General features: G+C 40.7%; 1 protein-coding gene across 3 annotated transcripts; it reads right to left on the reverse strand.

Annotated features, from left to right (window-relative positions):
* Window positions 1-15497: 15497 nt before the first annotated feature.
* LOC104089602 (protein DETOXIFICATION 46, chloroplastic-like) lies at window positions 15498-27010 on the reverse strand. Of its 3 annotated transcripts, none has more exons than XM_070175273.1 (6): window positions 26383-27009; window positions 25985-26079; window positions 25711-25819; window positions 25514-25569; window positions 19459-19520; window positions 15498-15710 (listed from the first exon to the last, which is right to left on the reverse strand). In XM_070175273.1, exons 1-5 carry the CDS (start codon window positions 26840-26842, stop codon window positions 19506-19508), a joined length of 735 nt encoding a protein of 244 aa, XP_070031374.1. In that variant the 5' UTR covers window positions 26843-27009; the 3' UTR covers window positions 15498-15710; window positions 19459-19505. The 3 variants fall into 3 exon arrangements, with proteins under 3 accessions (XP_070031374.1, XP_070031372.1, XP_070031373.1); XM_070175271.1 differs by lacking the exon at window positions 15498-15710 and adding an exon at window positions 20368-20421 and having other exon boundaries at window positions 19190-19520; window positions 26383-27010; XM_070175272.1 differs by lacking the exon at window positions 15498-15710 and having other exon boundaries at window positions 19190-19520.
* Between the last annotated feature and the right edge of the window lie 369 nt (window positions 27011-27379).

Here is a 27379-nt window from a genome sequence, read left to right on the forward strand (position 1 = left end):
AAGAATGTAACATCTCTATATCTACATGCCAATATGCATATCGTATGTGATGCAACACAATAAAAGCTTCGCATACTCACACTCTCAAAGTACTCAACCTGACGGTCTCAATTCTCACTAATCACCCTCAAGCACTCATCACTGTACAGGGCAGATCTAGCCCAAGGCAGATCCAACCCACATGCAAATAAGTCCAGGGCAGATCCAACCCATATGCAAATAAGTCCAGGGCAGATCCAACCCAAATACAAATAAATCAATAGCACCTGCGCTCACTGTGGGTGTGCAAACTCTGGAGGGGTAGATCTAGCCCAAGCGCTATAATAAGCCAAATTCTGACATGAATCAGTAAAGTCTGCTGCGACATTCAACCCGATCCCATAAATATCACTCACAAACAGGCCCTCGGCCTCACTCAATCGTCAATCTCTATAGTCCCTCGGGATAACAACACTCATGCTAAGAAGCCCAAATCAATGATACAAGATGTGACAAGATACGGTAATAGAGGCTGAGATATGCTATGCTATGATGAATGTGACTGAGTACATAACAACAATTAAGCAAATAACTCAACAACAAAGATCGACCATTATGGGTCCTAATAGTACCAACATATAGCCTACACATGTTTTTCTAGCATGAATCACAGCCCACGTGCTCTAACACTTAGAGTACAGTAATAATGTTGAGATAAGATAACTACACAGTTCCACAGAATCGAATAAATCATAATTTCTACGGTGCACGCCCACACGACCGTCGCCTAGCATGCGCGCCACCCCAACACCAATCACATTACACAAAATTTGGGCTTTCATACCCTCAAAATAGAGTTTAAAAGTGTTACTTACCTCAAGCCATGCAAAACTCTACTCCAACAAGCCCTTGCCTCGCGAATCGGCCTCCAAATGTCTCGAAACTAGCCACAAACAATTCGATACAATCAACACGAGCTAAAGGAATCAATTCCATATAAAAATTCTAAGTTCTTAATCAAAAGTCAAAAAGTCAACTCAAAAGTCAACCCCATGCTTACTTCTCGGAATTCAATAAAAGTTATAAAATCCGAACACCCATTCAACCACGAGTCTAACCATATAAAAATTACTCAAATCCGATACCAAAATCTCGCTCAAATCCTCAAAAATCGGCCCAAGAAGTTTCTTCCATTTCCTCCCAATGTTTCTACTCAAATCACTAATTAAATGATGAGATCAAAGATATAATCATGAAATTTAACCAAAACTAAGCGAGAATCACTTACCCCAATCACTTCCTGGAAAATCTCTCCAAGAATCGCCTCCAACCGAGCTCCCAAAATAAAATTATGCAAAATGACTCAAACCCTCATTTTTGAAATATTTAAGTTCTGCCCAGATGTCCCTTCTTCGCGATCGCGGGAAAATCTTCGCGATCGCAAAGCAAAAACTCCACTGCCCCCAGAACTTCCTCTACACGATCGCATATAAACTAACGCGAACGTGAAGCATAGGCTTCCCAGGCCTACGCAATCGCGGATAGACCCACACGTTTGCAGAGAACAACGCGCGTGACGAACTCTTACCTCTTTTCCTCTTCGCGAACACGGCTTAGCCCACGCATTCGCGATGCACTGATTCCCCAGCCAATGCGATCACATACCAGAACTCGCGATCACATAGAACAAAAACCTCAGCTGCCCAAATTAGCCTACGCGATCACAGACCTTGCCACGCGATCGCGTATAAGGAAACCAGACCTGAACACCATTAATCTTCAGTAGTCTTCCAAGTCCAAAATTTGATATGTTACCTATCCGAAACCCATCCGAGGCCCCTGGGACCTCAACCAAATATACCAACATGTTCTAAATTATGATACGAACTTAGTCGAGGCCTCAACAAGTGCGAGCCCCCCAGGACCTCAACCAAACATACCAACAAGTCATATAACCCCATGCGGAATAGTTGAACCTTTGAACCACTCAAAACAACATCAAAACACCAATTACACCTGGATTCAAGCCTAATGAACTTCTAAACTTTCAAATTCCACAAACGACGCTGAAACCTACCAAACCACGCCCGATTGACCTCAAATTTTGCACACAAGTCATAATCAATATTACGGACCAACTCCAACTTCCAGGATCGGAATCCGACCCCGATATCAAAAAGTCAACTCCCCGGTCAAACTTCCCAAAATTCGACATTCGCCATTTTGAAGCTTAAATTAGCTACAGACCTCAAATTCACAGTCCGAACATGCCCCAAAGTCTGAAATTACCCAACGGAGCTAACAAAACCAAATGAACTTTATTCCGGAGTCATTTTCACATACTTCTGACTACGATCATGTTGCCCATCGGAAGGAAATTTGGACTTAGGCATTGCTGGTTTCTTCTAGTGCTCTGGTGTTTTGCACCTGCGGTGGGAGCACGCAGGTGCGGCCCTGTAGAAGCAAAGAGGAGGACGCATATACGGGCAAGGCCGAGGGCCTGGTTGTGAGATATAGATACCGTAGCACGTGAATTGTCCGTGCGCATCATGATGTTTATACTTAGCATGTGAGTTGTCCGTGCAGATTCTGATATAATACTGTAGCACGTGAGCTGTCTGTGCGGATTATAGCGCTTGGGATGAAAGGAGACCCTCCGGAGTTTGCACACCCCCAGTGAGCACCGGTACCTATTGAGTGTGAGTACTGAGGGCTGAGAGCCGGGTGATTGAGCTATTGTGACAGTTGAGTGTCTGTTGCCTGAGAGGCTGTACTTGTTTTCCATTTGTTGATGCACTTAGTTTCTATCTGTCATTGTTGTAAAATTTCTGAAAGATTCTATATCCGTTTTACCTGCACTGTAACTGTATAAACTGATTTGACTTGAATTGTCGGATTTGAAAGAATGTCTATTCTTGCTGGAATTATAGAAAATGAACTGTATTTGTATAACTCGTCACTACCTTCTCAGTTCTTTATTTATTTTTGTTACTTGCTGAGTTGGTTGTACTAATGCTACACCCTGCACTCCATGTGCAGATCCATGTGTTTTTTATCACGGAGTTCGTTGAGTTTGCGCGCGATCGAGTATCGGAGACTATGACGTAGCTGCTGATGTCCGTAGACATTGTCTCTCCTTCTGTGCTTTCTTTCTTTTTAGTATTGATACTCAGATACTATTTGTATTAGACTGGATATCTAGATGCTCATGATTCAGTGACACCCCGATGTCGGGCTATGTTTTCCGCACTTATGCTTTGGGTTTTACCCCGTTTTCATGAAAGGCGCTAGTTAAATTTAAATATATTAATTCTTTTCTTTTAAATGTTGAAAGTGTTTTGGAGATGTCGGTTTGCCTAGTATCACAATAGGCGCCATCACGACGGGTTAAGTTTTGGATCGTGACAACATGCGTAGGGTGATAGACTCGTTACTGTAGAGACTTCACGAGTTTCATGATTAGTCACTAAACAATTGTACTCCTCTTATGAAATGGTATCCGCGATATATATATATATATATATATATATATATATGTACGTTCATTGAAAGGTTTTTCGTTAAAGAAATTATAACTCACACGTTTATTTGTGAGTAGGGTCAATGACCCTTTAAAGTTTCTTATTCTAATGGGATCGGGTCGTTCGCCTCAGCAAGATTTATGTACCACACTCTCATGGGAGCAAGTCGTTCTGCTCGAAAGTTTAATAGATGTATCTTTGGTTCGTATCGTTCGACCCTCGGCAGTGCACATTTTAATATTTATGTTGGATCGGGCCTTACGCCTCGACATTTCTATAAACTATCCTCATGGAATCGTGCGTAATATTTGGCAAGAAGCCAGGGTATATGTTAAATTTTCCCTGATTCAAATTATAACAACCTATTTGGTGAGGTCCATTATTCATATTTGTATGTGCTCCGGTTGAGGAGGAATTTTCTAATTGAGATCTTGAGTTTATTGTAGCGAGGGGAATTGTACCACAGATTTACACTTGTTTATTTCATTTATTTACTTTTCCTCATATTTATTTACCTGCTTACTGTACCTGATATTATTGAACCACTAATGAGTGTCGATGTTGTTCCCCCGTCACTACCTCTCTGGGGTTAGGCTAGATACTTACTGGGTACACGTGGATGTACGTACTCATACTACACTTGCTGCACATTTTGTGTGGGTACTTTTATGTCCGGTGGTCCTTTGGGCACGGAGGCACGGATGATGCGGGTACTTGCCGTGAGCTGCATTTCAGGTTACGATCCACAACCAGCACAGTCTCCTCCAGGGTTATTTGTATTTTTTTCTATCTAATTTGTATTCTGAACAAATACTGTATTTTATTTTACTTCCTAGTTGATACTCATGCATTTGTGATACCAGGTTTTGGGGGTACTTATGCATTATTCAGTATTGTAGATGGGAAAAATATTATCATTTACTCTGTAAATTTTATTTCTGATTATTTAATTGAAGGATAATTTTGATTTCAAAATACTAAAATGAATAATCGAGTTAATCAACTATTGTTGGCTTGCCTGGCAGCGGTGTTAGGCGTCATCACGACCATTAATGGATTTTGGGTCGTGACATAAAGAATTCGCACGTTTTGAGGTAAGTAAGACTTCTAAACTTGGTTATAAGGGTATAAATCCCTGAATTAAGTGTTATGTAAATTGTATGAAGGTGACGCACATGCTAGGTGAAGGGCGTGTGGGCATGCACCTTAGAAATTGTGATTAAATAAATTCTGTGGAATTGTAAAATTTGAGAATCATGTCATTATCCGCATATCCTCCACGTGTTAGAGAAATTGAGTTGAGGCTCGTATTAAAGATCATACTTAGGTTACGTGCCATTATTTTGGGACTCATAGGATCGTGTTGCTGTTGAATTAATTGTTTTAAAATGTACATTTCATACTCAGTCGCGTTCATCCATTGTGAAGATATTTATGGGATCGAGCTGCGCGCCGCAGTAGGCCATATTGGCTTAATATATATTATTATTTATATAGATCGGGGATGCACGCCGCAACAGGCTTTATAGGCTTTATTATTATGGGATCGGACTGCACGACGCAGTAGGCCATATCGGCTTTATATAGTGCTTGGGCTGAAGGAGCCCCTCCGGAGTCTGCATCCCCCACAATGAGCACAAATGATTTTATATTCGGGATGGACTTCCCAGGACATAAAGTTGCATTATTTATTTATAATTGTGATGAATTCCCTAGACATGGATCTTATCCGAATCATTCATATTTGGGGATAAATCTACCCCTGGGTTGGATTGGCCATATACAGTACTGAGTGATTGAGTTGTTTGTGATCGTGAGTACACGAGGTTTTCCACTTAGGTGCATCACATACAACACATACATTGACATGTAGATATAGAGATGTCATATTACTCATATCATTCAAAATTGATATATTTTACTTGTACTGAGTTTAATCGTTGACCTTGAAAGCATGCCTACATTTCTGTACTGTTATTTCTATACTGGACTGTACCTGTTGAGCTCGTCACTACTTTCAACCCAAAGGTTAGTCTTGTTACTTATTGAGTTGGTTGTACTCATACTACACTCTGCACTTCGTGTGCAGATCCAGGTACTTCGGGATACGACGGTTGCTAGATTTCAGAGCTTTTGTTTTGTTGGAGACTATCGAGGTAGCTGCTTGACGTCCGTAGACCTTGACTCTCTTTCCGTTTAGTTGTTTGTACTATCATACATTTCCAGACAGTGATTGTATCCCTCAGACTATGTTTTCCTTTAGATACTCATGTACTCAGTGACACTAGGTTTTGGGAGTATTTTATATTAGTATTTCTGAGATTTTTATATTGAATTTAAATATTATATTTTCAAACTTAAAATAATTAATTGTTTATTGAGGTTGTCGGCTTGCCTAGTATTAAGATAGGCGCCATCACGACAGGTGTGATTCTAGGTCATGACAGGTTCAGATATTAATATTATTTCATCTTTTATTTTGAATATTTAATCTTAATTATAATTTTATCCACCATAAATTTTATTTTCAAAGAGTAAAATATTGATATGACATTTCACTTTTTAGATCTTTATGTTTGTAGAATCATTAGTGGTATTAACTCTTAACAACTATTTTTCTTCTTTCTCACACATTTATATTCTTAAATATTTTCTTTGTTGTTGTTTAATAATTGGGTATTTTTCAATATTACACGAAAAATTAATTAAAAAAATATTATTTTAGTAGGAAAATAGTTCAAATATAATATAAAAATATATTATCTTAGGGTTATTTTTTTTCTCAATTTCAACTCTGTATGCAGTACATTTAATATTACTTTTATTTTTCTTGGTATTGGACATTATGGGGTGATAATGTATTGCCAATACAAAGGATTCTTATGAAAATAATTTTATTAAACCTTCCTACATATTTTTAATAAGAATTTAACAAACAAAATTTTATTAATTTTAAAATCTTAAATATTAAAAATTAGCATAGAAGGTATTGTAGTCCAAAAAATAGGTTATTGCAGTTATGTCCTCTTCCTATTAGTTTTTCCGTTTAATAATTTAGGGCTATTTTGGTATATTAATATTTTATTTATGCTTTTATAATAATACATGCTCTCCTTTTACTAAATAAATTTGGACAATATAATACATTCTCAAATTAAATTAGTAATAAGACATTATAATACGTTTTCAAATTAAATTAGTAATAGGAATTTTTAATAAGTATACCCTTAAAGTAATAGAATTACATGACTAAAGATATTTACGTGTTCAATTTTATAAGAATTAGATAGTCCGAAAGTAATTATACTAATAGGATTCCTGAAGGTAATCATGTAGGTGTAACGACCCGGCCGGTCGTTTTGAGAGTGGTAGCCACGTTCCCCCATTTACTGCTCATTTTGTATTTTATAGCTGTTATATGACTTACCGGGGTAGTCGGTTCGGGTCCGGAGAGATTTCTAAATGAATTGAGACTTAGTCTTAAGGTTGAAAACTTAAGTTGAAATGGTTGACCGGATGTTGATTATGTGTAAACGACTCCGGAATGGAATTTTGAGGATTCTGTTAGCTCTTTGTGTGAGTTTGGACTTAGGAGTGTGTACGGACTGTGATTTGGAGGTCCGTAGTAGAATTAGGCTTGAATTGGCAAAAATTGGAAAATTTGATGATTTTTGGAAAGTTTGATTAGGGATGGACTTTTTAATATCGGGGTCGGATTCTGATTCTGAAAATTTTCATAGGTTCATTATATCATTTATGACTTGTGCGCAAAATTTGAGGTCAATGGGATTTGATTTGATAGGTTTCGGCATCGAATGTAGAAGTTAGAATTTTTTAGTTTCATTATGCTTGAATTAGGGTATGATTCGTAGTTTTAGCGTTGTTTGATGTAATTTGAGGTTTCAACTAAGTTCATATGATGATTTAGGACTTTTTGGTATATTTGATTGAGGTCCCGGGGGCCTCGAGTGAGTTTCGGATGGTTAACGAATTGAATTTTGGACTTTGTACTCTGCTGGAATTTTTCTGATGCACTGTCTGGTTTCCTTCTACGCCATCGCGTGAGAAGGTTCTCGGTCACGTAGGCTTAGCTGGGCAAAGGAAAATTTTGTTCTAACGCGATCGCGGGAATGAGGCTGTGATCGCATAGCTTTGGACGATAGTGCATCACAAACGCGTGAGGCATGTCACGATCGCGTAGAGCATAGGAGTAAGAAGTTCGGCTACGCGTATTGTTCTTCGCTGTAATGACCCAACCAGTCGTTTTGATTTCTAGAACCCCATTCCCCTAAATAAGACTCCACGTATGTGCATTTACTGTTTTATGACTTGCGGGGATGGTTAGTTCGAGATTTGGAAGAGTTCGGGTTGAAATCGGAACACTTGGTTCCTTAGTTGGCTTTAAAAAGGCTAAGTTTGACTTTGGTCAACATTTTGAGAAAACGACCTCGGAAATGAGATTTGACAATTCCAATAGGTTTGTATAATAATTTTGTACTTGGGCGTATGTTCGAACCGGGTTTTGGACACCCCGGGAGTGTTTCAACGTTTAATAGTGGAAGTTAACTATTTGAAGGTTTTAAAGTTATTTAAATTTGGTTTGGAGTAGGTTTCAGAGTAATTGAGACCCGTTTGGAATTCCAAGCCTGGGAGTAGATCCGTATGGTGCTTTAAGACTTGCACGTAAAACTTGGTGTCATTCCGAGTAGTTTAAGTATGATTCGGCGCGTTCGTAGTAAGTTTGAAGAATTTAAAATTTTTAAGTTGAATCAATTTAGTTTGGGGTATGATTCTTCGTTTTGATGTTCTTTTATGCATTCCGAGAGTTCGAGTGAGTCCGTTTTATGATTTCAAACTTGTTGGTATGTTCGGACGGGGCCATGAAGGCCTCGGGAGTTAATCGAACGAGGCTCGGACGATGTTTGGACTTAGGAGCAGTAGTTGAAGGTTCCAGCTTTTGCTGCAATCGCACCTGCGCTTGACCAGCCGTAGGTGCGAGCTCGTAGAAGCAAGCCACGAGCCGCAAAAGCGGACCCGCCAGGTATGCCCAGGGATCGTAGAAGCGGAATTTTTGGGAGGAAGAGGGCACAGAAGTGGCGAGGGCCGCAGGTGCGGAAGAAGCGTCGTAGAAGCGGACCTGCAGAAGTGGTCCTTAGGTCGTAGATGCGGAGCTTGGCCAGGCGGGGGAAACTCGCACCTGCGAGGATTTTTCCGCAGGTGCGGTAGAGGCTCCGCAGGTGCGGTAGATGCTCCGCAGGTGCAAAAATCATAAAAGGCAGAGCCTTCATTTAAGTCGGGAGTTGCGTAATTTTAGCCTATTTTTCTTCATGTTTGGAGCGATTTTGGAGCTTCTTGAGAGGAGTATTCACCTAGAAACTTGGAGGTAAGTTAATTCAACCTATTGTGAGTTAAATACATAGATTATGGGTAGATTACAACATGTAAATTATGGAAATTAAGGGTTTAGATGATAAACCTAGGTTTTGAAAAAAATGAGAATTTAACCACGGAAATGGTTATGGAATGGGATGAAAATTGTATATTTGAGTTATTAAGGTTATGTGTGACAATTTCCTCCAAAACTTTTCGTAATCCGGGCACGTGGGCTTAGGGTGAATTTTAGAAATTTTACCAATTTGGGTTGGTTAATTAATCTAATGATTTAGTTTTGAATTATTGAGCATGTATTGATTAAATGATATAACATTTGGTTAGTTTCAGATTTTTCGGCACCAAATTGAGGCTTTAACGCGAAATTGTGATCGAGAAGTGAGCTTTGAGACGAGAAAAGTCTCTTGTCTAACCTTGTAAGAGGGAATTTATCCCAAAGGTATTGTAAATAAATATTTGTTTCTAATTGTGGGGGCTACGTACGTACGAGGTGACGAGAGTTCATGCGTAGCTACTATTATGCTATTGTTCGGGTAGTTTTAGGACCTAATTCATGAACTCTTTAGAATTTTGCACTATACTTGTTAAATTAAAATGCCTAATTATATTAGAACTTGTTAGAGAACCTTGAAAGGTAGTTAATGAAATTTGCATTACCTTGGATATAAATCATTAAAAATGTTAAGTCAATTGCTTATAAAATATCCTTCTCTTCTTGTGGAGCGGGCCGACCGCCTCAGCAGTAGATAGATGCATCTATGGATCGTGTCGCACGTCCATCGGCAGTGTACACATCACTCTGGATTAGGTTGTACGACCTCAGCATAAATCGTGCTTAATAATAAAAATTACACGATGCTTTGATATTTATTGGAGCTTGTGAAGATAAATGACTTATTGAAAATTACTAAATTGTGAACAAATTATTTATTTTTACATGTTAAGGAAATTATTGTTATTCACATAAAGCATGTTTATTTAAATATCTTTATCTTAATATTATTGACCCATAGTGAATGTCGAAGTCGACCACTCATCACTATTTCTTCGAGATTAGACTTGATACTTACTGGGTACACATTGTTTACATACTCATACTATGCTTACTGAACTTTTTGTGCAGGATCTAAGACAGGTGCATAAGGCGGCCCTACCGGTGCGCATCCCCATTATCCTGAGGCATAGTGGTGAGCTGCTTTTCCTGAGCCGTTCCGTAGCACCTAGTGTCTATCTTTGTATTTGTATTCTGTCTATTATGTTCAAACAATAATTTTGTATAATCTACTAGATGCTCAAACACTTGTGACACCAAGTATTGGAACATACACTAGTAGAATTGTGGTCTTGAAATTATTATTTTGCTTTTTATTTATTTAGACTTTCTATTTTTCTGAAATCTTGCAAGTAAGGAAAGTTTAATTATTCGAAAATTTATTGTAAGAGGAAATATATGTTTAATTCACTAGTTGGCTTGCCTAGCGGTGATGTTGGGCACCATCTCGACCTATAGGTGAAATTGGGTCGTGACAACATTGTATCAGAGAACTAGGTTCACGTAGGTCTCACAAGTTATGAGCAGGCCTAATAGAGTCTTGCGGATCGGTACAGAGACGTCTGTACTTATCTTCGAGAGGCTATAGGATTTTAGGAAACTACCTTTATTAATCTCCTATCGTGCAGTTGGTGTAGTACTAAATATCTTTCTCTTATTCTCTCACAAATGGTGAGAACGCACTCTACAGAGTTTCCCGACCAGGGAAGAGCTACTCCCCATATTATTAGAGACCGGGGGAGGGCTCCGGCCCGTGGTAGGGGACGATGACATCCCAGGGTTACTCCAGCTATGCCCCAAATGGGTCCAGCAGAGGATCCTATTATTGAGGAGCAGGGCGAGGTGCCTGTAATAGACCAGCCCTGGTGGATTTCACATCCGCACCGGGATTCCAGGAGGTCATGGTCGTATGCTGCGGTTCATGGATAGTATGACTCAGGCCAGTTATTTCTGGCAGACCTAGCCATATCTCAGGTGGGAGGGGGAGCATAGACCCCTACCTCACAGGCTCATGGGCATTTAACTGCGGTATAACAGACCAGGGTGCACTACCCATAGGCAGAGCCCTGTCAGTGGCAACATCCTCCTGTCTTTGGGGGTGATCGGCATGAAGATCCTCAAAACTTTGTTGATCGGTGCAGGGACAGACTGCAAAACATGAGGATATTGGAGTCCCATGGGGTAGACTTTGCTACCTTTCAGATGGAGGGAAGGGCCTGTAGATGGTAGCAGTCCTATCTTCTAGGCAGACCAGCATATTCTCCTCCCATGACTTGGGACAGGTTCACTCATATTTTCCTAGATAGGTATATTCCACCCTCCCAGAGGGAAGAGTTGTGGTTTTAGTTCGAGCAGCTCCAGTAGGGTCAGATGTTAGTAACCGATCATGAGGCGAGGTTCTCTAAGTTGTCTCGCCAAGCACTTATGATACTACCTACTGATGCAGAGAGAGTACGGAGGTTTGTTGCGGGTTTGCACATTGGCATTCAGGCCACTATGGCCCTAGAGGTTGAGATGGGAACGTCGTATGAGCATTGAGGGTGTGCGTCAGTGTAGCCGATAGCATGTTATGAGAGATAAGCGATTTAGATATTCTAGAGAGTTCAGAGGTGCCCCGTCTGAGGGTAGAGGTAAGTTTGTGAGAGTTCAGTCCAGCAAGACCCCATACCCAGCACTACCGCCTCCTCGGAGTGCTCCAGTGTGACCTTATTTTAGTGTTATACCGGAGAGTTCCTACGGCCCACCGGCTATTCAGGATTCCTCTAGTGGGTATTCATATCATCAGGGCCAGACTTCAGGTCAGCAGACCACCATACCGAGGGGTTGTTTCGAGTGCAGGGATTTCAGTCATATGCGGAGGTTCTGCTCTAGGCTTCGAGGTAGGCCCGTGCAGCATGGTCAGTAGCCTATTATTACAACACCAGTTGCTCCACCAGCCATTCAGCCACCCAGTGGAGGAGGGCAGGTGGGTAGGGGACGTCCTAGAGGTAGAGGCCAGCCATGTGGAGGTGAGTCAGGTGGCGCACCAGCTAGGTTCTATGCTTTTTCGACCAGACCAGATGCAGAGGCCTCAGATGCCGTGATCACATGTATTATTTTTGTCTGTGGCAAAGATGCTTCAGTATTATTTGATCCAGGATCTACAAATTCCTATGTGTCATCTCTATTTGCTCATTTCCTAGGTGTTTCTCATGTATCCTTGGGTACTCCTGTTTATGTGTCCACTCATGTGGACGATTATGTTGTTGTGGACCGGATCTACCGGTCCTTCATTATTACTTTCTGTGTTCACGAGACTAGAGCGGATCTTCTACTGCTTGATATGATCAGTTTTGAGATCATCCTGGGCATGGACTGGCTATCCCCATATCATGCCATCCTAGATTGCCATGCTAAGACTATTACTTTGGCAATGCCAGAGTTGCCTAGTTTGGAATGAAAGGGTTCATCTGTCAGTACATCTAGTCGTGTTATTTCCTTTCTGAAGGCTCGATACATGGTCGAGAAGGGTTGTTTGGCTTATTTGGCTTATGTTAGGGACACTACTACAAAGACTCCGACGATTGATTCAGTGCCCGTAGTCCGAGAGTTCTCTAATGTGTTTCCTTCTGACTTTCCAAGTATGCCACCAGATCGTGATATTGATTTCTGTATTGATTTGGCTCCAGGTACCCGACCTATATATATCCTACCATATCGCATGGCTCCTAAAGAGTTGAAGGAGTTAAAAGAGCAGCTTGAGGAGTTACTAGACAAAGGGTTAGTCAGATCGAGTGTGTCGCCTTGGGGTGCACGGTATTATTCGTGAAGAAGAAGGATGGAACTATGCGGATGTGTATTGATTATCGCCAATTGAACAAAGTTACCATTAAGAACAAGTACCTGTTGCCGCGTGTTGATGATCTATTTGACCAGTTCCAGGGTGCTAGGGTGTTCTCTACGATCGACTTGAGATCGGGGTACCATCAGTTGAAGATTCGGGATTCTGATGTTCCAAAGACTGCTTTCCTGACTAGATATAGTCATTATGAGTTTTTGGTGATATTCTTCGGTTTGACTAATGCCCCGATGGCTTTTCAGGCCATATATTGATTCGTTTGTCATTGTATTCATTGATGACATTTTGATGTACTCGCGCAATAAGGAGGAGCATTAGCAGCATATGAGAGTGGTGCTTCAGACGTTGCGGGAACAAAATCTATATGCTAAGTTCTCCAAATGTGAGTTTTGGCTAAACTTTGTAGCATTCTTAGGGCATATTGTGTCAGACGAGGGTATTAAAGTTGATCCCAAAAAGATTGAGGCAGTTCAGAATTCACATCGTTCCACCTCGACTACCGAGATGAGGAGTTATCTGGGGTTGGTAGGTTATTATCGTCGGTTCGTGAAGGGATTTTCATCTATTGTAGCACCTTTGACTAAATTGACACAGAAGGGTGCTTCGTTCCGATGGTCCGATGATTGTGAGGAGAGCTTTCAGAAGCTCAAGACAACATTAACTTCAGCACCGGTGTTAGTGTTGCCTTCCGGTTCAGGGATGTATCTAGTGTATTGCGACGCTTCACGCATTATCTTGGGTTGTATATTGATGCAGGAGGGGGGAGTTATTGCATATGCCTCACGTCAGCTGAAGCCCCACGAGAAGAATTACCCGGTACATGATTTGGAGTTAGTTGCGGTTGTTCACGCTCTTGAAATATGGAGGCATTATTTTTATGGAATGTCTTGTGAGGTTTACACCGATCATCGCAGCTTGCAACATTTGTTCAAGCAGAGGGACCTCAATTTGAGACAACACAGGTGGCTCGACTTATTGAAAGATTATGATATTACCATCCTTTATCATCCGGGCAAGGCAAATGTAGTTGTAGACGCCTTGAGTAGAAAAGCGGAGAGTATGGATAGCTTGGCCTTCATTTCAGTAGAGGAGAGGCCATTAGCTTTGGACATTCAGTCCTTGGCTAACAGATTTGTGAGGCTGGATATTTCCGAGCCCAGTCGAGTTCTTGCATGTGTTGTTGCCCAGTCTTCACTATTTGAGAGGATCAAGGCTCGACAGTTTGATGATCCACACTTGTTGGTTATCCGAGAGATGGTACTACGGGGTAGTGCCAAGGAATTTACTATTGGCAAGGATGGTGTTCTGCGACTCCATGATCGTCTATGTGTTCCTAATGTGGATGGGATGAGGGAAAAGATCCTTGATGATACACACAATTCTCGATATTCTATTCATCCAGGTGCTACGAAGATGTATCGTGACCTGAGGCAACATTATTGGTGGCGGCAAATGAAGAAGGACATAGTTGAGAATGTAGCTAGGTGCCTAAATTGCCAGCAGGTTAAGTATGAGCACCAAAGGCCAGGTGGCCTACTTCAACAGATGATTATACCGGAGTGGAAATGGGAGCGCATTACTATTGACTTCATAGTTGAGTTGCCGTGGACCTTGCGGAAGTTTGATGCAGTTTGGGACATTGTCGACAAGTTGACCAAATCGGCACACTTCATTCCGGTTGTAACCACCTATACCTCAGAGAGGTTGGCCCAGATCTATATTCAGGATATAGTTCGGTTGCATGGTGTGCCAATTTGCATCATATCAGATAGAGGCCCTCAGTTTACTTCACATTTCTGGAGAACAATACAGAGCGAATTGGGGACCCGTGTGGAGCTCAGCACAACCTTTCATCCACAGACCAACAGGCAGTCGGAGCGGACAGTTTAGATCTCGGAGGATATGCTTAGGGCATGTGTGATTGACTTCGGAGGTCAATGGGATCGTTTCTTACCTTTGGCCGAGTTTGCTTTTAATAATAGTTACCAATCCAGTATCGAGATGGCTCCATTTGAGGCTTTATATGGTAGGCGATGTCGTTCGCCCATCGGATGGTTTGAGCCCAGTGAGGCTAAGTTACATGGTACTGATTCGGTGAAAGATGCCTTGGAAAAGGTAAAGTTGATTCAGGAGCAACTTTGTACAGCACAGTCCAGACAGAAGAGTTATGCGGATCAGAAAGCCCGTGATTTATCATTTATGATGGGTGAAAAAGTTCTCTTGAAGGTTTCATCGATAAGGGAATCATGAGGTTTGGAAAGAAGGGAAAGGTGATCCCAAGGTTTATAGGCCCATTTGAGGAGTTGAGACGAGTTGTGGAAGTTGCTTACGAGCTTGCTTTGCCTCCCAGTCTATCGGGAGTTCATCCGGTTTTCCATGTATCTATGCTCCGGAGGTATCATGCCGACTTGTCACACGTGTTAGACTTTAGCACAGTTCGGCTAGATGGAAGCTTGGGTTATAAAGAGGAACCAGTTGCCATTTTTGTCACACCCTAAAAACCGAGGAGCGCGATCGGTGCTCAACCGAGTGAACCCGACCGAGCAAGCCTATTAGATTCCTTCTACCCAAACTCATTCATGAATAAAGAGAATATATGTTTTCCTTAATTAAACAATAAAGTGGTCATGTCTGCAATTACCAATAGTTTTATCATTTTTAAAGTCTCAAATGGACAAGTAATACAACCATAATATAACATAGTTTGTATTTTCCCAACACCAATACACAATCCACACTATGTCTACGGAGCCTCTATGGATAAAGAAGAGTACAATGAAAATGCCGGCAACAAGGCCCCGGCTATACCTCAACCATAATACATAAAGATCAAAAGATACATGACCCCGGGATGAAGTGGGGCTCACCAACTCAGCTGGGAAGAAGGTGTACTGCTATCACTGATCAATGTCTCCTACTGTGGAACCACCTGCATCCATTTAAAGATACAGCACCCCCGGCAAAAAGGACGTTAGTACCATCGAATAATACTAGTATGAAAACTAAACACCAATTTAAGAATTTAGAAATACAAGATAATTATGATGAACCAGTGCGGCAATAGAATAATATAGATAACTGTCTCAACCATAGCAAGCTTATTAAAAGCTATCAACAACATTTATAGGATTTAAGATGAGATCCTATGTAACCATATTCACACAAAGCGTCCCCGCCTCCTCACCCGATGTATACAGGTAGAGGTGTACGTACAATACCACAACTCTTATCAAGCGTCCATGCCGCCTCACCCCAATATATGCGGGTGAATATATAACCACAGTGCTAAGAACTTACACAAAGCGACTATGCCGCCTCACCCCAATGTATGCGGGTGGTGGTGCCACAACAATACCAAAACTATACACAAAGCGATCGTACCGCCTCACCCCAATGTAAGCGGGTGGAGGTGCAATCCCACAATATCAACCTTAATTCCCTCACTAGAAACTACATGACCCAAGAATATGACTGATTCATTCACACTTTGAAAACTTTGCATATAACTGGTGTTGATGCAGGGTTTGCAGAACTACCCTGAGATGATCAACATGGTCCTCCTGACTTTGTGAATATACAAGAATATCATCAATGAACACTATCACAAAGGAGTCCAGGAATGGCTTAAAAACTCGATTCATAAGATCCATGAAGGCTGCTGGGGCATTTGTTAGCCCAAACGACATCACCAGAAATTCAAAATGCCCATACCAGGTCCTAGAAGCTATTTTCGGAATATCCCGCTCCCTGATATTCAATTAGTGATACCTAGATCTTAAATCAATTTTGGAGAAGTACATGGCACCTTGCAATTGATCAAACAAGTCATCTATCATTGGTAGTGGGTACTTATTCTTGATTGTGACCTTATTAAGCTGCCGATAGTCAATACACATTCTTAGTGACCCATCTTTCTTTTTTACAAAAAATGACCGGTGTGCCCCAAGGTGACACACTCGACCGGATGAAACCCCTTTTTAACAAATCTCTTAATTGTTCCTTTAGCTCCTTCAATTCTGCCGGTGCCATTCTGTAGGGTGGAATAGATAAAGGAAGTGTATCTGGAATCACATCAATCCCAAAATCAATCTCCCTGTCTGGTGGGATCCCAGGGAGTTCATCTGGAAATACTCCCGAAAATTCATTCACAACAGGCACAGACTCAAGTGTAGGTGCCTCAACATCGGTGTCCGTAACCCGGACCAAATGGTAAATACATCCTTTGTTGATCATTTTCGTGGCCTTAAGGTAAGAAATAAACCTACCCTTCGGCACTACATCATCACCCTTCCACTCAATAACTGGCTCATTTGGAAATTCGAACCTAATAGTTCTGGTTCGACAATCAAGTTTGGAAAAACAAGAGTTAAGCCAATCCATCCCCATTATCACATCAAAATAGACCATTCTCAATTCAATAAGATTGTCCACGGTGTCTCGACCACGCAATGTGACAACACAATCCCTATAAACCCGCGCGGCCAAAATAGACTCACCGACCGGAGTAGATACAGAGAATGGCCCATGAAGCTGTTCTGGTTCTATCCCAAATTCCATAGCAACATAAGAAGTAACATATGACAAAGTGGAACCGAGATCAATAAGAGCATATACATCATGAGATTGGACAGTCAATATACATGTGACAACATCTGGAGAAGCCTCTGATTCCCGACGTTTCCGCATAGCATAAAATCTGCTGGGTCCTCCCGAATTTTATGCACCAGCCCCTAGCTGCACCACGCCCCACGGGCACTGGGGTACCTCGAGCTGGAGGTGTTGTGGATGTAGTAGCTGTAGAATTAGCTGGTTGTGCCGCACCTCTGCCCATATTTTGGCGGGATGAGTAGAAATCTCTCTGAATGTGACCCCTCACACCACACCCATAGCATACTGGTAGGTCCATGAAGTAGGACCCAAAGTGCATCCTCCCACACTTAGGGCATGGAAGCCTCCGCTGCTGAAACCTTCTGTCAGGCCAACCTTGTTGGTGGGGTCCCTTGTTGCCCTGATTGGGTCTAGATGACTGTGCACCCATCGAAGACTGGACAAATAATTGGGATGGTCCTGATGACGCTCCCCTGAATGTCGACCTACCACCACCACTACCGGAACAACCACCAAAGTTATCCGCGAACTGGGCCTTGCTGCTACTCTAACGCTCCATTCTATTCTTCAATTTGTGGGTCTCTGTGTCTTGATAAAATGTCACCATCTTACCATAGTTCATATCAGAATTCAAGGCAGTTGTAGAGGCCTCATTGATAACCAAGGGGCTAAGACCCTGTACAAACTAGCGCACTCTAGCCTCCATAGTGGGCAACATATGAATAGCATACTTGGACAGGCGCGCAAACTCCATATGGTACTCCCACACATTTATACTACCCTCCTTCAGGCTTTCAAACTCAGCGGCACGAGCTGCCTTAGTTTCAGCAGTCAAGAAACGATCCATATAGGCATCTGTGAACTCACCCCACCTTGTCGGAGGGCTTCCCTCCTCACGGGATTCCTCCCACAACTCAAACCAAGAGTAGGCCACCCCTTTCAGGCGGTAGGAGGCCAATTCTACTCCCTCCGTCTCTGTAGCATTCTTAACCCGGAGAGTTTTGTGCATCTCATCAATGAAGTCCTGTGGGTCCTCCTTGGGATCAGCACCCGTAAACACTAGAGGATCTAACTGAAGAAACTTGTTCACTCTGGAACTAGCAGATTCCCCTGGATGACTAGAAGAAGTAGGCCCAACACTCGATCTTTGGACCTGAGAAGCCACTAACTGTGTCAACATTTGTATGGCTCCCCGAATATCAACATCAGACACACCAGAGTCGGAAGCTGGAGCTAGAGGTGGACCTGGTATATCAGTTGGAGGAACTGTTGTACCTTCAGTAGGTATAGGGACATGTGCGGTCTGATCAGTTGTAGTAGAGTCAGGCAGTGTAGTAACTGGAGGAATATTCTCACTCCTCGGGTGCTCACCTGCATCATCAATTATAGGGTCAACTGTCACTCCTGGGGTGACATTGGCTCTTTGGCTAGTTCTTACCTTCTTCTTAGGTGCCATGTACTGAAAATTAGAGCAACGCATGAGTTAAAGGAGGAACAATCTTACAACCAGCTTTATCGCACGATCAAGAACATGAAAGAAGGGTATTATTCCTAAATGCCCATGTTGCATCCTAATGATAGATGTGGTCGACAACACACTAATAATAAGGACTCTACTAGACACGGCTCTGAGACATCCTAGGACACTTTAAAACCTTAGGCTCTGATACCAAGTTTGTCATACCCCAAAAACTGAGGAGCGCGACCGGCGCTCAACCGAGTGAACCCGACCGAGCAAGCCTATTAGATTCCTTCTACCCAAACTCATTCATGAATAAATAGAATATATGTTTTCCTTAATTAAACAATAAAGTGGTCATGTCTGCAATTACCAATTTCTTATCAATAGTTTCATCATTTTTAAAGTCTCAAATGGACAAGTAATACAACCACAACATAACATAGTTTGTCTTTCCCCAACACCAATACACAACCCACACTATGTCTACGGAGCCTCTATGGATAAAGAAGAGTACAATGATAATGCCGGCAACAAGGCCCCGGCTATACCTCAACCATAATACATAAAGATCAAAAGATACATGACCCCGGGATGAAGTGGGGCTCACCAACTCAGCTGGGAAGAAGGTGTACTGCTATCACTGATCAATGTCTCCTACTGTGGAACCACCTGCATCCATTTAAAGATACAGCGCCCCCGGCAAAAGGGACGTTAGTACCATCGAATAGTACTAGTATAAAAACTAAACACCAATTTAAGAATTTAGAAATACAAGATAATTATGATGAACCAGTGCGACAATAGAATAATATAGATAACTGTCTCAACCATAGCAAGCTTATTAAAAGCTATCAACAACATTTATAGGATTTAAGATGAGATCATATGTAACCATCTTCACACAAAGCGGCCCCGCCTCCTCACCCGATGAATACAGGTGGAGGTGTACGTACAATACCACAACTCTAATCAAGCGGCCCTGCCGCCTCACCCCAATGTAAGAGGGTGGATATATAACTACCGTACTAAGAACTTACACAAAACGGCTATGCCGCCTCACCCCAATGTATGCGGGTGGTGGTGCCACAATAATACCAAAACTATACACAAAGCGGTCGTACCGCCTCACCCCAATGTAAGCGGGTGGAGGTGCAGTCCCACAATATCATAATTATATCACGATCTCTCTACCATAATCCCCACACAAAGCGGTCATGCCACCTCACCCCAATGTATACGGGTGGAGGTGTGTCACAATCACAATCTCTACACAACTTGGCATAATACCTTTCACATAAATCACGACTAGAAATTATAACATGTGGATACGTAATCCATAGTTTGGGACACATCCTCAATTTATAATGCAATATGATAAGAGCATTTGAAATACGAATTGAACATATATCTTCATCACAAGTATATGCGGGTGGAATACTCGATTTATAATCAACATCTCGGAACTCACAAGGATAATGATAATTCCAACTCTTAAAGAAGAGTTTAGCCAACATACCTCATTTGAGCTTCCTTACACTCTAAATGTTCCGAAATTCTTAGCAACTTCAATCTATTTTAGAAATATAACAAATTAAACCAAAATTAGAAAGATGATCATGGTTCTAGAGCATTTTATCAAACACTAGATGTGCATTAAGGTTTCAATATCCTTTTATGGAGGATTCCATCATCCCACAACCCAACCTTTACCATTTTTAGCTCAACAATCTTTCTACACCCTTTGATAACACATGCATGTACAATAACCAACCCTCTTGCCCAGAAATTATCTTGCTTATTATCCATTTCTCCACAAAATTCAAAATTGAGGGTTAGGGTGTAGAATCTTACCTCTAGGATGAAGACCTAGTGAGTTTTCCTTCTCAATCTTCCAAAACTTGGGCAAGAATTGAAGAACAATTATTGGAGAACACCTTATCACTCTAGGGCACCATCTCTCACTCTAAAATGTCAGATAATAGCTCACAAATGACCCAAATCGTGTATTTAACGAAATAGGGTCGGGTTTTAAAAACCCAAAAATGAAGCTCCAGAACAGGTTCTACGGTCGCATATGCGACCGCATAATGGTTATGCAGACCGCATATCGGTCGCATATTGGTATCCAAAGTTGGCCAAAATCTGTTTGTGTATGCGGTCACTATACGGTCCGCATAACTGTTATGCGATCGCATAATGCACCGCAAAGCAGTTATGCGGTCGCATAATCGACCGTATAATTTCCCCAGACTGGCCCTTCTCCTGCTCACTTCTGCGGCAATTATGCGGCCCGCATAGTGATTCTGCGGTCACACAATGGACCGCAGAATTACATTTTTTTGCCAAAAGTTTTCCTTTTCATTCTCGTGCATTGTTCAACCCAAAAAGTCCGATCCGCGGCTCGCAAGCTCGCCGCAAAGAATTTCTATAATCCTCAACACGTAAGCCTAGTCCGGCACCACGAAACATTATTTTCTTTGCAAATTTTACCGGGCTTTACACTTTAGTACTTTGTAAAGAAAAGAAAATTTGGATGATTAGTTTGGGATTTGAAAGAGTTCGGGTTGAAATCGGAACACTTGATTTCTTAGTTGGCTTTAAAATGGCTATGTTTGACTTCGGTCAATATTTTTAGAAAATGACTTCGGAATCGGGATTTGACGGTTCCAATAGGTTCGTATGATAATTTTGGACTTGGGCGTATGTTCGAACCGGGTTTTGGACAACCCGGGAGCATTTCGGCATTTAACAGTGAAAGTTAACTACTTGAAGGTTTTAAAGTTATTTAAATTTTATTTGGAGTAGGTTTCAGAGTAATTGAGGTCTGTTTGAAATTCTGAGACTATGAGTAGTTTCGTATGGTGATTTTAGACTTGCATGTAAAATTTGGTGTCATTCTGAGTAGTTTAAGTATGATTCGGCGCGTTCGGAGTAAGTTTGACGAACTTGAAATTTCTAAGTTGAATCTATTTGGTTTGGGGTATGATTCTTAGTTTTGATGTCGTTTTATGCATTACGAGAGTTCAAGCGAGTCCGTTTTATAATTTCAAACTTGTTGGTATGTTCAGAAGGGGACCCGAGGGCCTCAGGAGTTAATCGGATTAGGCTCGGACCAAGTTTGGACTTAGCAGCAGCAGCTGAAGCTTCCAGCTTCTACTGCAATCGCACCTGCGCTTGGCTAGCCGCAAAAGCGGACCAGCCAGGGACGGCCAGGGATAACAGAAGCGAAGTTGTGTCGCACATACGAGCGCGCAGGTGCGGAGGAAGAGGGCGCAGAAGCGGCGAGGGTCGCAGAAGCGGACGAGCAGAAGCGGTCCTTAGGCCGCAGATGTGGAGCTTGGCCAGGTGGGGGAAACTCGCACCTGTGAGGAGTTTTCCGCAGGTGCGGTAGAGGCTCCACAGGTGCGAAAATCTTAGATGGAAGAACCTTCATTTAAGTCGGGAGTTGCATATTTTTAGCCCATTTTTCATTTTTGGGCGATTTTGGAGCTTCTTGAGAGGAGTATTGACCTAACAACTTGGAGGTAAGTTAATTCTACCTATTGCGAGTTAAATACATAAATTATGGGTAGATTATAACATGATAATTGTGAAAATCAACGGTTTAGATGAAAAACCTAGGTTTTGATAAAAATGAGAATTTAACCAAGGAAATGGTTATTGAATGGGATGAAAATTATATATTTGAGTTCTTAAGGTTATGGGTGACGATTTCCTCCGAAAAGTTCCAAAATCCGGGCATGTGGGCCCGGGGTAAATTTTAGAAATTTTACCAGTTTGGGTTGGTTAATTAATCTAATAATTTGATTTCGAATTATTGAGCATGTATTGATTAAATGATATAACATTTGGCTAGTTTCGAATTTTTCGGCATCAAATTGAGGCTTTAACACAAAAGTGTGATCGGGAAGTGAGTTTTGAGACGAGGTAAGTCTCTTGTCTAACCTTGTAAGAGAAATTACCCCATAGGTGTTGTAAATAAATATTTGTTTCTTATTGTGGGGGCTACGTACGTACGAGGTGATGAGAGTCCGTGCATAGCTACTATTATGCTATTATTCGGGTAGTTTTAGAACCCAATTCATGAACTATTTGGAATTTTGCACTATACTTGTTAAATTAAAATGCATAATTATATTCGACCTTGCTAGTGAACCTTGAAAGTTAGTTAATGAAATTTGTATTACCTTGGATATAAATCATTAAAAATGTTAAGTCGATTGCTTATAAAATATCCTTCTCTTCTTGTGGAGCGGGCCGAATACCTCGACAGTAGATAGATGCATCTATGGATCGTGTCGCACGTCCCTCGGTAGTGTACATGTCATTAGGAGTGAATGTCGAAGTCGACCTTTCGTCACTACTTCTTCGAGATTAGACTTGATATTTACTGAGTACACATTGTTTACGTACTCATGCTACGCTTGCTGCACTTTTTGTGCAGTATCTGATACAGGTGCATCAGGCGGCCCTACCGGTGCGCATCCCTGTTATCCCGAGGCATAGTGGTGAGCTGCTTTTCCTGAGCCATTCCGCATCACCTAGTGTCTCTCTTTGTATTTGTATTCTGTCTATTATGTTCAAACAATAATTTTGTATAATCTACTAGATGCTCATACACTTGTGACACCAGGTCTTGGAACATACACTAGTAGAATTGTGGTCTTGAAATTATTATTTTGATTTTTATTTATTTAGACTTTCTATTTTTCTGAAATCTTGCAAGTAAGGAAAGTTTAATTTCTCAGAAATTTATTGTAAGAGGAAATATATGTTTAATTCACTAGTTGGATTGCCTAGCGGTGATATTGAGCGCCATCTCGACCTATAGGTGAAATTGGGTCGTGACATTCGCGATCGCGTAAATGCTTTCGCAAGTAGGCATGTGGAACCGTGCTTCGCGATCGCATGGAATTATCCGCGATCGCGTAGGGTTATTTTTGGGCAGTGGAAAAATTGTGCTTCGCTATCGCGGGACTTTGTCCGCGATCGCGTAGAAGAAATGACTGGGCAGAGAGTTTAAGTTCTGAAAATAGGACTCTATTTTTACCGATTTGGAGCTCGGGGAGAGAAGATTTTCAAGGAAAACATCGGGGTAAAGGTTCTTAACTCAATTTTGGTCAAATTACCCGAATCTATTGCTATTTTTAGCATTTAATTGGTGATTTAAGTTGGGAAAGTTTGAAAATCCTCTTGGTTAAGTTTGAAGATTTGAGGGCCGAATTATTATCGGAATTTAGTAATTTTGGTATGGTTGAACTTGTGGTTGAATGAGCGTTCATATTTTGTAACTTTTATCGGGTTCTGAGACGTGGGGCCCGCTGGCGATTTTTAAGTGGAATTCGGATTTTTGTTAGAAAAATTAGTATTTTCATATTGAATTAATTCCTATAACTTGTATTGACCATATCAAATTAATTGTTTTGGCTAGATTCGAGTCATTCAGAATTGGATAATCGAGAAAAAAGTCTACTAGTTGATTGAATTAATACAAGTCAAGGTAAGTGACTTGTCTAACCTTGTGTGGGGGAAATTTTCCTTAGGATGGGTATTGATATGATAATTGTGATGTGTTGACAGTCGTGTACACAAGGTGACAAATGTGTACACGGGCTAAATGTGGAAAATTCTGGCTTTAAATTGTATAGATCTTTGTCATATATTAATTAAATTATTTTATTCTGTTATACTCATCATCATTGGTCTATTTTTTTATATTTTAATTTTTTCTTACCTTTTTCCTGCTAATTGCTCTACCTGATTAGTTGTAGATTTGTTCCTTTTATTCTGTACTCAGTATTTGAAAGTTAAATTTCTTAATTGAATTATTAAAAATATGAAGTATCTGACATTGAAATTGGATATTGAGGCAAAGTGTTAAATTGTGAAATATTATTTTTGTTGAGTTATTCACTCCCGAATATTTTGTGAAGATTTTTGGTATACATTATGATTGAGTCTTTAGCTCCTTATTGAGGAAATTAATGTTGTTATTGATTTATTTGGCAAGTTGAAATATTTGGGCACTTGAGGTGCGAATTGTGATATATTGTGATATTGATACGCATGCGGTGGTATAAGGTATGGGTGTTGAACGCATGCGGTGAGATAAGGTGGGCTTGATACGCGTGGCTAATAGGGGAACTACTAGAAATCATGCGGTGTGATAAGGTGGCTAAAACGCGGGATGCTATTTCAGAAAAAAATGATTTCTTTTAAACTAAATGTGAAGGCTCCCACGATGATATAAGGAAAAGAAATATTGTGAAGGCTCCCACGATGATATAAGGAAAAGAAATATTGTGAATTTATTTATGATTAGGGACTACGAGGCGGTAACTTGTGAGTGCCCTTGTTTATATTTTCCTATTGGTGTACTTGTATTGATTGTTTTTTTTTCCTAAATATGTAAATTTTTGTTTTTCTTCCGTGACGTATTATTTGCCCTTATTTTGTGCAGTTAAATTGTGACATACTCCTTACTTGATTCACTTTCATTGTCATTATTATTATTATATTGTTAAACTTTTTGCCCCCTCTTTTATTTTTTCTGGTAGGGCCTTACCTGACCTTGACACTTCAATTGACTCAACAATGCTAAAAAGGGGAAGAACAGCTCAACAAACTTCAGAACATGCACTAATAAAATATAGAACAATAACCTGGACATAAGTATTCGCTGTATTTATTATTTCTGTGTTCTTTGCCCCTGTGAAAGCTGAAAGTGAGACAAGTTTACCCGTCAGTTGCTCATTAAAAAATATACGCCACTACTGAAGGAAGAAGAGGACTTTATGAATAGTATAACATATTCAAATGACTGATGAATCCACCACCAAAAAAAGAATGAGGTGCTTACCAGTCAGTCCCCAAGTACCAAACAATCTTGTAAAGACAAACATCACAACACCACAGGCCAACCCAATGAAAAGCAATATAGATATCTGATGTTGAACTTCATTTTTATCCTGGACCATAATCCAACACGCTCAGAATGTAAGAGTAAACAGCAAAATAATGAAACGACTATATATTGATATATTGATCACCCTGACTATGACAATTTCCAAGCTCCTAATTTTTGGGAAGAGCAATTACATTGAGAAGATAACAAGAATTTTCAACTAACATACCTGCCCGGCCAGTGCAGTAGCAACTAGATTTGAAGTGGCTATTGAAAGGAACATAAAAACATAGCTTGTGTTTTCACAAAACACAGTTCCGGGACCTGCCAATTACAAATTTTGAGCTAAATCACTTAACAGAAACAACATTATAATCCGTCCTTCCCATTTTATACAAAAATTGTACAAAAGTAGAATTCTGTCAAATATTTTGGACGTCCAAAACAGAAGAGTATAGTAGAAAATTGAGAGAGTTTAACTTATACAATATAAAAAAGTTTTACGCTATCATGTCACTTTTAACTGTTGTAGCATGTACAAATTCCGTTACCTATAACATTGTTGGTGTATAAAAGTTAAACTCAATCGAGATTATATATATGATAGAGAGCTTTTGAGTTGTCTACCTAGAGCGGCGAGTTCAATGGAACTTCCTTGACCAATAACTGCGGTATCAATGAGACTCATTAAGGGCCCACATACCCACAGCCCAACTGCTGGCCCTGAAAACTTCACGATCTCCACCACTTGAGCCCAAATGCTTTCATTCCCAGAAAATTCTCCTTTACCATTAGAATCCACCACTGAATTAATTTCTTCTCGAACTGTTACCGCTTCTACTTGTTCTTCATCTGCTTCTTCACTGATACTTGAATTCAAATTCAAGCTTTCTAGTTTCACTGGAATTTCATGGCTAGGATTTACACAAGCGGTGATTATTCGCCTGCGGAGATTGCATATTCGGGTCAACGGCGTAACCCGACAAGTTCGGAGACGGGTTGAAGAGAAGTCAACATGGAAATTCGGATTGAATTTAGGGTTTTTTATCGGAATGTGAGATTTACAAGTTAGGGTTTCAACATTCATTGTTTGCGTGCTCGTAGAAAGGAGGTGACAGGAATGAAGAGTTGGTGATTGATTGTATTACGTGCATATAACTAGTAACTAGAAGAAAAGAACCAATACGTTCATTCGCTTTTAGAAAGAAGAAGAATGTAAGGTGGAAAAGATTTTACCGAAAATAGAAAGGGACTTTTGAACCACTTGAAAATTGGCGGCTGCTTCGAATATGCTTGAGGTGTACCGCTTGTCGGTAACTGTCCTCCCCACGACCCAAACTGTACTTGGAATTCACTAGTATATTACACCTACACCTTCAACAAAAGAACTCATGAAAAATAAAAAAAATTAAAGGAGAACTAAACACAAATTTACGAATTTATTTGTTTTATTTTCTTATTGCAATATTTCTATTTTGTTTCTATGTCCAAAAAAAAATACAGTAAAATACAAAATTAATTTTCTAATAACAGTCTCAAAATCAAGTCACCTATAAGTGAAAATATTTTCAGTTTTTTATCAAATAGTGGGTAATTTTCGAACTTATAGTAACATACCCCTTAA

Source organism: Nicotiana tomentosiformis, chromosome 5 (genome assembly GCF_000390325.3).
Source record: "Nicotiana tomentosiformis chromosome 5, ASM39032v3, whole genome shotgun sequence".
NCBI classification, from domain to species: domain Eukaryota; kingdom Viridiplantae; phylum Streptophyta; class Magnoliopsida; order Solanales; family Solanaceae; genus Nicotiana; species Nicotiana tomentosiformis.